Here is a 16,435-nt window from a genome sequence, read left to right as displayed (position 1 = left end):
TATTAGTACTACCCTGGGTTTAGGCCATGCCTTCCAGCTAAAAATTCAAACATTTTCAGAACTATCATTTTATTTTATCCGCAACTACTGTGATGGTGATGGGGGGCAGCCTCAATTTTTCAAGCAGGAAAAATTACCTACAGGAAAAAAAAATCATTTGTAGAGGTTTTAAAACTAAGATATCAGAGACCTGGAGTTCTTATCATCACCTGGAGAGGTGACTAGAGTAACCCAAAGAGGTTTCAACAATTTTGCATACAAACAGAAAAAACTCAACACAAAATATGGCCACCATGGTCACAATAAGTCTAAAAAACAAAGTGCCTCAATCTATTTTAAATCTTAATCACCAAAGAGAGTTTATATATTCAAGCCACACATCCCCCTCCCCAAATCTTGTTGTTCTATAGGAAAAACTCTAAAAACAGGCTTTCCAGCACTTAAAAATTATTTCCTGAAGAACAGAAGTTGATTTTTTAAAAATAAAAAAGGCTAGTATTAGCCAAAATTTGAAAACAGTTAACAGTTTCTAAAATCTGGAAATTGATCAACAGTCCTATTGCAGTAACCATTCCAATTACCTTCTGCATTAGCATTTATGGGAACAACTATGCACTATGGCTCCATCTTATTTTTCACTAGGCATTTTTTAGAGAAGACATTCACATTCGGTATGCAAAACTTTTTAAATTAATATGTACATATTATTTAGGTACACTTTATACCTTGTTTCAGATTTAGACTGTTTTTAGAACTACATGAAATGCTCTCAATAGAAATTTCCAAAAAGCAAAAATGTCCTCCATTCCAGTTGAACTCTAAATCCACACTATTTACTGAAAATATCCTCTGAACCAGAAGAGCTAGTGGTAGGGAGGGACCTACTGCAAATTCAAGCAGGCTTGTGCTTTGCAAATGCTTTCCTCCTTCCCAGCTCAATCCACTTCTCCCCCCTCCCCCGAGTTGGTTGCATATGCGATTAAGCATTTATGCATAGTCAACTCCACACATGCTATTTCCATATTAAAGCTTATAAGAAAGAACCGTGCTGGTACCCACCTAGAACATAGTCACTGCAGTCCAGCATTGCTGTGAAATCTTCTAGAGGTTCAGACAGTCCAAAGCAAGGAAGAAACAGGTAGCGGTTTGGGGTAGGGGAAAGAAGGTACTATTATTTCTAACAAATCTACACTATATCCTTAAAAGAACAAGGGTGGGAGGTGGAAAGTGGATTGGGGGAGAAGCGAAATACAACTTCAGTTACACCATAGCAATCTTCAACTGAATAAGGAAACTTCAGTTGCTCACAGGAGTTTTAGCCTCTCCTACCAGCTAGGACTGACATTGTCAAGGCAACTGAAGCATGAAAAGTTCCTCTTTTTGTAATAAAATAGAAACAAAGATTGCAGCTGGCAGTTTCCATAATGAAGCTTTATCAGTATGCGCGTGATTAGGGCCTTATGCAAATCTCTCCTCGTTAGCACAGCAGCCAGTACTTTGAAGTCCACGAACAATTCATTTACAGAATACACTGAAAGCACTCCCTGCATAATTTAAATCATTGCATAAATATTTATCAGTCCATTTGCATATTAATTGGCAGTGCATGAAGGGAAAAATTATCTCCTGAGTGCCAGCATAATAATTAGGAGGATAAAATGAGATTTCTTCCAATGGCCTGGCTTCTTGGACCTAACTTGAGATAGTACCGGGGGAGAAGGGAGGGACAGGAGACAGAGTTCTGTTAAAATGCCACTGAAATGACACGTACAAATTAGAAACAACTCTACAGACTTAAGCACCTTTAATCTTATTCCTGCTGGCAACAATGACTTCAGTAATAAGGGGATTTGCAAAAAGCTTTCTACACAATCCAAATAATCCCAAGGAAACAATTAGCAAGGTAGAAGCAGAACACAGGGCTGTCAAGATGGTGCTAGCCTACTGATAGAGAATTTTCCGAATATTAACATACACTGTCAGGTGAAAGTCCCACTTTAAAACGAGGCACCAGTATAAATCTGGAAGCAGTGTAGGATCTATAAAATTATCTTCCAGAGTATGAAAATTCATTATCTACAAATCCTTTTATACTACCAAATTAACCAAATAGATTAGTTGAATGCCACATATCATACAATATTCTTCCCCCATCAGAATCAATCTAAAGTGTACGACAGTCTGTTATTTACAATATCAATCATCAAAAAATAGGTCATGTAAATTGTAGAATTAGTATTTTCAAGTAAATTTCACTTAATGTATATGAATCTATAGACTTAGAATACTTACAGAAGAATATATTTATTTAAAGTGAATTTACAAGGTAAAACATCAACCCCAAATTTTTTAGGCATTATCATATGACAACATTCCAATGTTATCATCATAGACAATTCAGGAGATTTGTAAAAACCCATGAAATAGGCATTATTACCCCCCTTTTAAAATAAGGAAACTGAGGCACAGAGAGCTGAAGTAGTTTATCTAATGTCACACTAATAATCTGGAGTCAGGATTTAAAACCAGATTTTGCTGACATTAAAATTTGAGCTCTTGGCTACTATTATACCTATGGACAAGTTATACATTTAAGGAACTGGTAGGCATGGGGGGCTTGAATCAAGCAGCAAACTAAAATAGCTTACTTTCAGTGTAGTAAGGAAGCCAATAATTGGTGACAACAATTTTGTGTTTAAAAGTCAAGGGTGTATGGATACACAGAAGAGTGCACTAGACTTGAGGAGAGTTCTCAAGGGTATTATTCCATTAACAACTGCTTTTATTTAGAACTAATCTTCAAGGATGCCAAGTGTCTGATTTTTAAAAATATGTATGTACCTTTTCCCAACATTAAGGATGAAATTAAATTCAACATGCATATGAGGAAATGAAAGACAACATTTCTATAAGGGACCTTCAAAAGATTTCCCTGCAAGTCAATAACTATGCTAGGAACAGAACCAAAAACCTTTCTTAACTTTTAGATCAGCACTCTATACTGCTAGTTTTTCTATGTTTTACAGAACCACAAAATCCATAAAAGGAGAGGGTTTGGGGGAGAAATTTAACAATGACGTGTAGTACCCATGAGACTTTCCCTCTTTGAACCTTCCTTTTCTCATCTGTAGAATGATACTATCTTTTTCATGAGGTTGCTGTGAGGATAAATGTGCTTGTGCTTCTCAGACTAGACCCTGGACTGGAGCATGAGGTAGTTGTGCCAGGGAAGACATCAAGACACACGATAAACATGGTGCATCCTTTAAGAACATTGATTTTATTCAATAATGAATCATAATACTTTTTAGTAAAACAATCAAGAATATATTATGGAACAGAATACAAAATTCAAAAGAGTTTTTAAGGTAGAATGTATTGGATTATACAGCTTCTACTTGGTGGGAAAACATGAGAAGAAATGATCAACATGAATAAATGTTTCTTTCCTTCCTCTTTTGCCTTCATAAAATTTTACATTTATTGCCTGTATTTATCATAGAATCTCTCTGCATCTCACCATCTACCTTTTTGTACTGCATGCAGTTAAAACCTCTAAACTACCTTTCTTATGCCAATTAGGTCTTTCATACATTAGTTAAGGATAACTTATAGCGACAGCCAGACAATCACAGCCAACGAAGGAGTATTTGCTGGAAGGTACCTTGCAGGGCAGGATTTCAGTAGTATAATAATCCTCCTCCCCCTCAGGCCAAGAGTCCCACAGGGTCTCTGCACAGCAGGCCTATAGCTCACTAACTCACACAGGTTACTATGCAAAGTGGGACCTCCTTCCCCTCTGCTGCACAACTCACTATCTTCACTGCAGGAAGAGGGAGAGGGGCAAAAGAAGGAGGCAGCACTGAGATGCAGCTATCCAGAGTGACAGGAAGCCTCACCTTACCCAGGCAGCTGACTCGGTCACAATGGTGGGGGTGAGAAAACTCCCCTCCTGCCACTCTTGATCTAGGTACTTTGTGCATTCTAGAAGTCAGGCTTAAATACTAGAAGGTTGTCCAGGCCTTCTACAGTTGGACTGGGAGAGGGATGGCCACCATTTCTCCTCTACAGTCCCTTAACCATGGAACAGCTGATCTGAAAGAGGGAAAGAGCTTTTCCCACAAAGTCTCAAATGTTCACCTCATTTGGTCCTCTGTCTGAAATATCAGATTAAAACTTAACCTAAAAAGAATACCCTTTTTAAAAAGGAAAACCATTTCTGGGAAGTTTGTAGGATTGTTATTCACACTTCAGCATGAATTAATCCAATTAAATTGCTTTCCTTTAAGACCTAGTTTAGGAGTTGATTAGTGAGGTAATGGTTGTTTCCATTGGAAAACAGGCCAATAAACTCTTTTTTTAAAAAGAAATTTACTTTTTTTTGAAGTATGGTTGATTTACAGTGTTTCAGATGTACAGCAAAGTAATTCAGATATATATATATATCTTTTTTAGATTCTTTCCCATTAAAGGTTATTAGAAGATATTGATTATAGTTCCCTGTGCTATACATCCTTGATTTTTACCTATTTTATACATAGTACTGTGTATATGCCAACCCCAAATTTCCAGTTTATCTCCCTCCCCCATCTCCCTTGGTAACCATAAGTTTGTTTTCTATGTCTGTGAGTCTATTTTTGTTTTGTAAATAAGTTCATCTATAGAATTTTTTAAGTTTCCACATATAAATGATATATGATATTTGTCTTTCTCTGTCTGATTTACTTTACTTAATATGATAATCTCTAGGTCCATCCATGTTGCTACAGATGGCATTATTTCATTCTTTTTAATGGCTGAGTAATAGTCCACTGTGTATATATATCACATCTTCTTTATCTATTCATCTGCTGATGGACACTTAGGTTGCTTCCAGGTCTTGGCTACTGTAAACAGTGCTGCTATGAACATTGAGGTGCATGTACCTTTTTGAGTTAAGAGTTTTCTTGGGATATATGCCCAGGAATGGGATTGCAGGATCATACGGTAACCCTATTTTTAGTTTTGAAAGGAATCTCCATACTTTTCCCCATAATGGCTATACCAATTTACACTCCCACCAACAGTGTAGGAGGGTTCCTTTTTCTCCATACCCCCTCCAGCATTTATTATTTGTAGACTTAATACTGATGGCCATTTTGACTGGCATGTGAATGATGCCCCCTAAGGCTGCAATACAGGGATTTCAGTGCTTAAAACAACAACAACAACAACAACAACAACAACCCCAAAATGGAATGTCTACCATTTACTAAAAATTTAGATGGGCAAATACCAAGAAAGAATTTACTTTATCAATTTGGCTATTAAGCACTGCCAAATAACAAGAGATCTGAAGGATAATCTTATTTCACAAAAAGTAAACTGAGGCCTAGAGAATGACTCTTAGGTGACACAGCTATTAAGTAGCAGAGAAAGTGGGGGTGGGGGGTATATAATACGGAAGTATGAGAGGAAAATAAGTACAATAAAATATGCTGAAACTCTTACCACATGACACAGAGATCTGTAGTTGCTGGTCAATTAAAAAGGTCAACTTAAATATAAAAACATTTATACATACCTTAAACATTTCATTTTAACACAAAGCACAAAACTATACATTCATTCACCAACCTTTTGATGTTGGACTAAAGCCTTTGCTTTAAGTTTGGATCCACTAATTTGAATTTCCTCTTCTTTCTGGGATAAATCATGCCCTAAATACACACTCTAATATTTCCAGTTTCAATTTCTTTAGCTTTGTTTTTCAAGCTTATCATATTTTCACATTTTATGTATGTGTATAAAATAAATATTAAAAACTCAAGAAAAGTTTCACGAAACAATGCTCCTTCCTAGGTGTAATGTACTCTGATATGTTCTAATACATTTCTTCTTTTTTTTAAATTGATTTAAACCTACTAAGTTGATTTCATGACCCATGGACTGAAAAACTGCTTTAAAAGACACGTGAAGCAATCTGAGTACAGAATCTTTTTCCTTCTTACTTACTTTTTTTTTTAAAGAATAATTTATCCCTGATATTTTACAGCTCCCTTGTTCTCATCTAATTCAGCAGTATTTTTTTTTACTTATTACCCTTTATCAGATCTTTTCAAAGCATTCAACTTAAGTTTTCACAGAAACATCACTTCTCTTTCCTTTGATTTATATAATAATTATTTAAATTATGTAATTAAAATAAGTATAAACCAGCATGAAAAGGCTTGAGAGCACAAACGTGTAACTGACTCCTGATACCCATACAACTTCAGCAGCAGCAGCAGATATGCACAGACATACTAAGGGGTAAGCATTCAGCATGCTGTAGGGGAATCATCAGTATGTTTCAAGCAAGAATTCTCAGGGCATCAGTTAATTGGATCAGTCATTTAAGAGGTGGTTTGTTAAGAAAGCTACCACACTAGAAAGCAGCTAGTATTAAGTGGCTCATGCTCTGGTGTCTTCCGTAACCTGTGCTATCTTATTTTTCTACAGCCATGCCATAGCTCGTTTACTGCTCAGTCCAACACTCCGGCATCTTTTCAGTAAACACAGCAACATCACAAAATCCAATCCTGAATTGCTTAGCTGTAAAAGCTTAAATCTTGTGTAGCTTTACTAAAGTTTTACCATTACACTAAATTTTTCTGTCTAGTCTATCTTATCATCCTGTTTCTTTACTTCTATAACTGTCTTTTATTTGTTCTAATGTAAAGAGTTTTGCAAAGTCATTTATTTCATGTATGAACACATTCAACAAGTATTTTACTAAGTGCTGCCAGACACCAGGATAGGAATTGGGTCTACAACGCTGAGCCACAGAATGCTTACAATTCAATAGTAGACAGAAATATTAAGCAATCATCTAAATACAGAATTACAAAGTGTGAAAATTCCATGGAAGATCAGGTGACGACATGGCTTTAACACAGGCCTATTATTTGTCTTGACATACTTGGCTACTATTAGAGTTCTCTAACTTCAAGAAATGGAATGTGACTTTTTCTCTGATTCCATTTACTAAATCCATGAAAAACAGGCTTTGTTTTATTTAAAACCACATGCTGCTTTGTTTATTGTCATTCATCCTTTGAACTATTTTGTTTCACTTCTGATATTGGTAATTTGTGTCTTCTCTCTTTCTATCTCTCTCTTACTCCCAGGTTTCATAAATTTGTGTGAAAATACAGGTAACAAGTATCCCAAAGTTCTACATGAGATACAAAATCTAAAGATATACTCCTTCACTAAACTAATTAAAATGTTCTTCAGACTAATCGGATGTTATTAATATCTCTTACCATTAACAGTACAGTAGCAGTCATTCCATAAATATTTACTAACTCTCAAACTGTCTGAAATACCATTCCCTCCCTATATCAACTAGTGAAAAGTCTATCTATGCTATAAAGACAGGCTCAAAAGTTATGACCACAGATCTTCATTCCCCTCACTGTCAAGTAACTATTTGTTTCCCTGAAATCATATAGCAATGATAATATCCCTCTCTTTTGTTTTTAACTTTCTACTTTGAAATAGTTAGAAATTCACAGGAATTTATAGAGACAGGTCTCATGCACTCTTCATCCAGTTTTCCCCACTGGTTACATCTTATATAACTAACAGTACCGTACAACAGTACAAATCCAGGAAACTGGTATAGAGCATATGTAAAGTTCTATGTTATTTTACTGTCACGTGTGTAGATTCATGTAACCACCACTGCAATCAAAATACAGAACTATTTTTTCACAAAGAATTCCCTGCTGCTACCCCACTATAGGCATATCCACTCCTCTCCCTCTGGCTATTCCTAATCCTTGACAATCACTCATCTGCCATCCATTTTTCTAATTTTGTCATTTTGGGATTATACAAATGGAATCATACAGTATATGACCATTTGAGGTTGGCATGTTTTACTCACCATAATGCCCTTAAGACCCATCCAAGTTATTCTGTGTATCAACAGTTTATTCCTTTTCATTGCTGAACAGAGTAGTGCATGGTATGGATGTACCATAGTTTGTCTAACCATTCACCAATTAAGGGACTTTTTCGTTGCTTCCAGTTTGGGGTCATTACAAATAAAGCTGCTATAAACATTCATACACGGCATGTACATAGGATCACAAGCTCTACCCTGGGAGGAAGTATTCGCAAAAGACATATCTGACTCTCAACTATAATATACAAAGCACATTCACGTACATATTTTTATGTGGACATAATTTTTTTTCCTCTGGGATAAATGCACAGAAGTGAGATTGCTTGGTCATATGACAAGTATATATTTAGTTTTAAAGAAAATTCCAAATATTTTCCAGAATGGCTGTACCATTTGACATTCTCAAAACAATGTATGAGAAATCCAGTTTTTCTAAATCTACACCAGCATTTGGTAGTGTCATAACCTTTTATTTTAGCTGTTTTAATAGGTATGCAGTGATATCTCATGGTGGTCTTAATCTGCATTTCCTCAATGGCTTATGGACCATCTTTTTATATGCTTATTTACCATTCATATATCCTCTTCAGTGACATGTCTATTCTTTCTTGAATTTTTTTAGAATGCAAAAATCTCTCTTTTTTTTTTGGGCTGCACCACGCGGCTTGTGGGATTTTAGTTCCCAGACCAGGAATTGAACCCAGGCCCTCGGCAGTGAGAGCATGGAGTCCTAACCACTGGACCGCCAGGGAATTCCCCCCAAATCTCTATTTTCTAATGGATTGCTTTTTTGGGGGTTCAGTTTTGAGAGTTCTTCATACACTGTAGATAATAATCTTTTATCAGATATGTGCTTTGCAAATGTTTTTCCTCACTGTGGAGCTTGACTCTTCATCCTTTTAGCAGAGTTTTGCACACAGAAAAACTTTTTAATTTGGATAAAGTCCAGTTTATCAATTTTTTTCTTTTATGGACTGTGCTCCTGGTGTCATGATTAAGCACTTTTCACCAAGCCCTACATCCTGAAAATTTTCTTCTGTTTTTATCCTAGTGTGAAGTTTAGGTTAAAGGTTCTTCCCCCACCCCTCCCCAAATCATTTGTCAAAAAGACTATTCTTCCTCCACTGAATTGCTTTTGTACTTTAGTCACAAATCTACTGGCTGTACTTGTGTGGATATTTCTGGGTTTTCTATTCTATTCCATTGATCAGTGTGTCAATGCCTCTACGGATCAAGCCCTGAGGTTTGATTCCTACAGCTATATAAAGTCTTAAAATTAAAGACTGATTCTTCCCACTTTATTTTTCTTTTTCAAAGTTTTCTTAGCTATTCTAATTCGCCTGCATTCCTGTATTAATTTGAGAATAATCTTATCTATTAAAATCTTAACAGAATTAACAGATAGATGCTACTATATATAAAACAGATAAGGAACAAGGACAATATCTTGTAATAAACTATAATGGAAAAGAATCTAAAAAAGAATACATATATATATATGTATCTCATTTTGCTGTACACCCAAAACTAACAACATTGTACATCAGTATTTCAATCAAAAAAACAAAAATAAAAGAATCTTAGGGGCATTTTGAGAGGAACTGCATTAAACCTGTATATCAATTGGGGAAGAATTTATCTTTCCTATGTTGAATCTCCTAATCCATGAACACAGTACATCTCTCCATTTCCCTATATCTTCCTTGATTTCTCCCATCAGCATTTTGTAGTTTTCAGCATAAAAGTCCTAAACATGTTCTGCTGGATTTAAAATTATTTTTTTTTTAGTCATTCTTTTAGGGTAAGGCTGCTAGAAACAAATTCTCTTTGTTTTCCTCTATCTAAGAATGTCTTGATTTCTCCTTCATTCCTGATGAATATTTTTCCCAGATATAGAATGTGAGGTTTTGAGCTCTTTCTGTACTTGAAAAATGTTACCCTGCTGTCTCCCAGCCTCCATGGTTTCTGATAAGAAATCCATTATCATTGGAATGTTTTTTCCCCATATATAAGGTGTTATTTCTCTCTATTTTCAAGATTTTTCCTTTGTCTTTAAGTTTACGTAAGTTTTATGATGTGTCTTACAGATTTCTTCAGGTTTATCTTGTTTGGAATTTGCTCAGCTTCTTGGATGTGTAGGTTTATGTCTTCTGCCAAGTTTGGCAAGTTTTCATCCATTATTTCAAGTACTTCTTGGCCCTGCCTGCTTCCCCCTCTCCTTCTCTTACTCTAGTTGTAGTCTTTTTTTTTGTCATAATCCTATAGGTACTTGAGGCTCTGTTCATTTATTTGTTCTATTTCTCCTTCTCGTTCAGATTGGGTAATTTCTACTGTTCTAGCTTACAGATCACTCTGTCCCCTCCATTCTGCTGTAAGCCTACCCAGTGAGTTTTTTATTTCAGTTACTATGGTTTTCAATTCTAAAATTTCCATTTAGTTCTTTTTTTTAAAATATAAATTTATTTATTTATTTTTTGGCTGTGTTGGGTCTTGATTGCTGTGCGCGGGCTTTCTCTGGTTGAGGCGAGCAGTGGCTACTCTTCCTTGTGGTGCATGGGCTTCTCATTGGGCAGCTTCTCTTGTTGCGGGCTCTAGGATGCATGGGCTTCAGTAGTTGCGGCTCATGGGATCTAGAGCGCAGGCTCAGTAGTTGTGGCGTGCGGGCTTAGCTGCTCTGTGGCATGTGGGATCTTCCCAGACCAGGGATCAAACCTATGTCCCCTGCATTGGCAGGCAGATTCTTAACCACTGTGCCACCAAGGAAGTCCCTCCGTTTAGTTCTTTATATTTTCTGTTTCTTTAATAAGGCTTTCTGCTTTTTCACTGAGACTTTGTATTTTATTTTTTATTTCTCTCCTCTTACTGTTTTGGTGAAGAAATTACTAGTGGAAGTGCTTTAAAAAATTATGGGAATATGTGAAAAAGAAACAGAAACCAGCCTGAAACGTCTCCCATGGACAGACTTTTGGACAATTTGAACAAAGTAAATAAAAATAATAATGAATTATAACCATTACTCATAGGAATTCATGAGTCCATGCTGATACAAATAAATAAACAGGGAGAAGAGAACGTTCTACCTTACAGTAGAATGTCAAGAAAATTAACATTTGGAAACCATCATAGCAGTAAGTTCAGTCAAGAAACAACCGATACTAAATCTAGAGGGCAAAAATTTGATGACAAAAATTTACAGTTTGCCCACAAAATATATATTAATTACAAAGGGAAGAAGTGTAACTTGCAGTAAATAAGCTTGGTAAACACCACCTTAATCGAGTAATCAAAGTTAATATCACTAGTCAGGGGATAAATCAAAATTGTGCAACCCCCCCCCCCACAAAAAATGAGAACACAACTTCACTTCTGTGATATTCCTGCCACAGACACATACCTGAGGAAGTATCACATAAGTCCCAATTCAAACACATTCCACAAAATGTATTCTTCCAAAGTGTCACAGTGCTGAAAATCAAGGAAAGACTAAGATAGAAGAATACTAAAGAGACAACATGACAACTAAATGCAATGCATGATCCTGGATTGGATTCTTTTGCTATGAAGGGCATTTCTGAGACAACTAGAAAAATTTGGATATGGTCTATGGATTAGTTGATAGTAATGTGTTATTGTAAATTTCTTGAGTTTATGATGTATCATGACTACGTAGAAGAATGTCCTTATTTGTAGGAATTATACACTGAAGTATTTGGAAATGATGGACCATCAAGTCTGAGACATACTCTCAAAAGGTTCAGGGAAAAAGTTACTTGTATTATTTTGCAACTTTTCTAAAAGTCTAAAATAATTTTAAAAGAAAAAGAAAGATTTAGCAAAGAAAAAAGGGGAAACGAAAAGAGATCAACAAACTACCATACACTGTTTTATTATCCTAGTGGAGTCTTGCTCTCTCCACTCCTCAGAAATTTCTGATCACAAGATGCGTATTAACACTGGCAACACTATAATTCTTACAGAATTGTGAAACGTATAGATAACCTAGCATGAGAGTGCACTTGAAACAAATTAAACAGTATTCTGATGGACATCTCAAAATATGAAGGAGTCTACATTCTAAAGCTCTACATTGAATTAATGGAAGTTCAGTAAAATTTATACTCAGATCTAAGCACTGAGTATTGAACAACTTTCCACAGTTGGTGTCGTATCACTTATTTATTATCCAAAGAAAGAAAAAGAGCTTGAAATCCATTACAACCAAAAACTCTATTAAATATTTTAGAAACTCAGTTAATTTTAAATAAAATCTACCCAGGCATAAGAAAGTATTAGAAAATGAATTTTAAATGTGGTGTCATAGATATATTGTCATGTTCTTTTAAAACTACTATTTTAGTGGCACTACAATGTGTTATGTCTAAACTTCCCACTTAGGAGACCCTGAGCAAAGGACGTCACATCTGTTATGGGTTGAACTGTGTCTCGCCCAAGATGTTAAAAGCGAATACCCAGGATCTGTGAATGTGACCTTATTTGGAAATAGGGTCTTTGGAGATGATCAAGTTAAGATGAGGTCATTAGGATGAGCCCCAGTCCAATACTATTGCTGTCCTTACAAAAAAGGAAAATTTGAACACAGAGACAGATACATACAGAGGGCAGACAAGAAGAGAGGCATGGTACAGATTCTCCTTCACAACCTTTAGAAGGAACCAACATTGCCAACACCTTAATCTTGAATTTTTAGCCTCCAGAACTATGAAACAATAAATTGCTGTTGTTTAAGCCACCTGGTTTGTGGTACTTCCTAGTATCCCTAGGAAACTTAACACAACCTTTGAACCTTAATTCTCTCATTTGAAAAATAGGAATGATTATGCTGTCTCCCAAGACTGTTCTTAAAATTAAAATGAGAATATTCGTTATTTTGGAAATAATCAGGAATTATAAAAATGATAACTGTATTATTCTAACATCTTGATAAATATTCAATAAATACTACTCAAGATTTTTCTCCTGTTATAACAAGAAATTTTAAGTGATGCTTTTGAATATTTCCATGTTTTTTAACTGACTTTTAATCCATAGGCCAGAAAATTATCTTTACTGTACATGGTAAGAACAGTTTTATTAATGTTTGAATTAGCTGAACATGGCTGAAGTAGAATTTGGTTTCCTTTTTCTTCTTTTTTCTCATGTTTTAATCTTCAAATAACATTTCTTAAGAAGTATGAGTTTTCTCTTTTGAAAACTTTTTGAAAACTTTTTTAAAAACATTTTTTTTTGCGATATGATTGACATACAAAAAGCCATACATATTTAATGTATACAAACTAGATAAGTTTGGAGATAAATATACGTCTGTGAACTACAACTAAAGCCATAAACTTATTCATCACCTTTAAAAGTTTCCTTTGTGTCCCCCGCCCCGTTTTTTAATTAAAAATTTTTTTGTGTGGGGCAAGAGCAAGTAACTAAGATCTACCCTCTTAGCATGTTTTAAAATATATAATACAGTACTGTTAGCTAACTATAGTCTTCTGAAAACTTAAAATCTAACTACCCGCCCCCCGCCCCAAGAAAGAAAACCCACTAATGCCCCTCTGGCCACATAAGCACTATACAGCAATCCCAGGCAGTTGTGATTCAGAGCACTGGAAACAATCAACAGCACTGGGATGGCCAAAAGTGGAGGACAAAAGAATATGAAGGGTTTAACAAGTTGACCATCCAAACAAAAAGCAAGACATAGATTTGTGCATAATGCTTTCTTCTCTTTGCTCTACTTCCTGTACCGCTGTACTTTTCCATATATTAAAAATGAAAGCATGCATATAGATGTGTATAGCATATGCCCAACAGAGTAGGAATTCAATTAATGTTTGCTGCCCCAGCCCTACTTCACCTCCTTCCCTTCTACTCAGAGGATGATGAGTAGTTTCAAGTAATACTTAGGGTAGTTAATAACTTTGTAATCTCATCATAATGTCACTGTATCAATAAATTTCATACCACCTTCACAAGCTCCAGTTAGAATTTAACTAAAAAAATAATAAAATTTGTCAATGTATCTCACCTTTTATAAAGCTCTAACACATGACCATCTAGAACAGAAAGGTACCAGAAAATCTACTTTACATTATTTCTCATTTTGAACAGTAGAGATTAAAATGCAAATAAATTACAATTCTTTGGTATAAGATCTCCACATTACCAGGAATAAAACAGTTATGTGACATGGGCTACTACAAAATGTACTTTTTTATATCTCACTGTCTACATTCTGTGCACCCCCACCCTCTTTTGGCCAGGCAGGTCGTGGTGGTAATTTAATGAAAGATTCCTGGGGAAAGGTGAATTTCAAGGGATAAATCAGGTTTTTGGCAAAGATTCTCCTGGTTTGGGCAAACTCACGTACTCAAGGTATTTTACTAAAGAAGAGGAATTTTCTTTATACGTCCACCATTACATCTTCATTTAAGATAATCAGCTTTTGTTTATCCCAAAGCCAACCAGACACTTGAAATGTCCTAATTTCTGACTAATACTCTTTGCTATAACATCAAAATTTTTTCATTAAGGGTGTCAACTAATTTTGAAAGGTCTGTTTTAAAAATATTTTAGGAAAATAATCATTGTTTGATGATCAACTATAATAAGTAAAAACACTGGAGAGACAAATGTTCAGTCTCATTAAATATACCTCTGGACTTGCTCAAAGTAGTTTAGTTTAAACATGTATTTATAATATACAAATATTATATACTTTTCGAGGAGGTATAAAACTTACACCTTGAAATTACATTATAAAATAGCTAATATGATTTCTATAGGTAAAATCATTACAGAGGAAGACATGGTTTTATGGTTTCTCTACACTACCTCAGTATGTCTCTAAAGTGCTCAGATTTTTGAATGGGTGAATTAAGAGAGGAAATAATTCCATAATTAGTATCAGTAAACAAGGGGTAGGCTGGATTTATGATTAACTTTTTATTCCAAAAATAAACAGACTTCACAGTTTAGTAATAGGCTTTGACATCAGAGAAAACTGTGTTTAAACTCCAGTTCTAGAATTCTAAAATTCTAAACTATATGACCCTTCCTAAGCCTCAGTTTCCTCATCTGTAAAACAGGTGCAACCATACTCCCAAGGGTTCTCCTCAGATTTGAACAAAATGTATCCAAAAGCTTCAATGGCCCCAGTAGTTAATTAGTGGTTGTTAATATTATTGTTAATAGATAAAATATTTTATGTAGAATAAATAAAACCATTTCTTCTTTGCTGTTGCTACAGTAACATATTCAGTTACACAAAAGGAAAATCCATATGAAATGTCACTGTGGTTTATTCCCTTAGGCATGTTAATTTATATTTAAGGTACTTAAAAAAATGAGAATTTTTAAAAGGCATGAGACTAGGAGTCTAGATTCTGATCTCAGCTCTACACTGGCTAAGGAAGCACTGAACTTCCTTAAACAAGTTACTTCATCATTGGTAAAATGTAGATTATAATATTTTGATTATAGATTAATTTTATAAAACTATTATTTACAAAGAACTTCTATTAAACTACCACATAGGGATTATTGCTAATGTTATATTATCACGATAAAGATGATACTTAACATTGACCCTATTTGCATTAATTTCACAACTTTTTCAAAAGAAACCAGAGCCTAATCTAAGTATTAGGGCAATCCTAAACTATTTTCCATTGAGGGCTAGGGCACAGGCATTCTAAGCATAACTCAATTATATCAATAAATATCAAACAAATTTCAGAGTTAAAAATGAAATATATATATTTAAGTCATTTTTATAGTCATTCCACAAAATTAAAGGCAATCATCATAACACCTGGATTTATCAGAGGCCACTAAATTAATAGCTTTTATTAGCAGAAAATATTTACCAGGTATAGAAAGACTGCATTCTTTCTTTGAATTGATTCATTGAAAACTGAGAGTAGTTTGGTAATTAAAAAGTCAGGAAAGCTCTTCTTACTTTTCCAGTCTATGAATACAAAAAGAGAAAAAGGCAAGACTGAGTAAGTCGTATAAAATAACCTAACACTTTAAGTGGGAACAATTACAAACAGTGGAGAACGCTGGATTACCCATCAAGGTATGGTTAGCTGCCTAAACATAAAGTGATTAGAGGCAGGCAGCTCTCTTGTGCCTACTTCCTCATCTACAAAATGGAGTTACTAGCACCTGCCCTTACTTCAGAAACGTGGAGGTAAATCAGAAAGTTCTTGGAACATGTATTATAAGGGGGTGGTCTTTCATGAAGCTAGATAAAAAAGCCTACTTAGTATTTTCTTTAAAGGGTATACTTCATTAACTTAACAAAAGACCCCCAAATCCAACACTAACCTCCCTCCAACTTCACAAGTATCTATTTCAACTGGCTACACCCACACACATAGATGATAGACATAAATGAATATAGATTGCTATCACTGTATTCTGGAAAAAGGTGCAAGATTACATTTTGTCTTTGAAAAATGAGAAAGATCAATACTTGGCACACACAGG

At 35.0% G+C, this 16,435-nt stretch overlaps 1 protein-coding gene across 2 annotated transcripts in view; it reads right to left on the bottom strand.

The window, feature by feature from the left end:
* The window catches only part of POU2F1 (POU class 2 homeobox 1), a 178,915-nt gene that overhangs the window by 87,215 nt on the left and 75,265 nt on the right, over positions 1 to 16,435 (bottom strand). The window contains exon 1 of one of the 2 annotated variants that reach the window (XM_060033475.2): positions 1,060 to 1,087. The exons of the other annotated variant lie outside the window; for it this stretch is intronic. Coding sequence (XP_059889458.1) covers positions 1,060 to 1,087 — 28 coding nt within the window. Of the gene's footprint in view, positions 1 to 1,059; positions 1,088 to 16,435 lie in introns of those variants that run through there. 2 annotated transcript variants of the gene reach the window in all.

The sequence above is a fragment of the Delphinus delphis genome, chromosome 1, assembly GCF_949987515.2.
Source record: "Delphinus delphis chromosome 1, mDelDel1.2, whole genome shotgun sequence".
NCBI lineage: Eukaryota > Metazoa > Chordata > Mammalia > Artiodactyla > Delphinidae > Delphinus > Delphinus delphis.
Note: the sequence above shows the minus strand (reverse complement) of the source record. Positions and strands in the feature narration are given on the sequence as shown.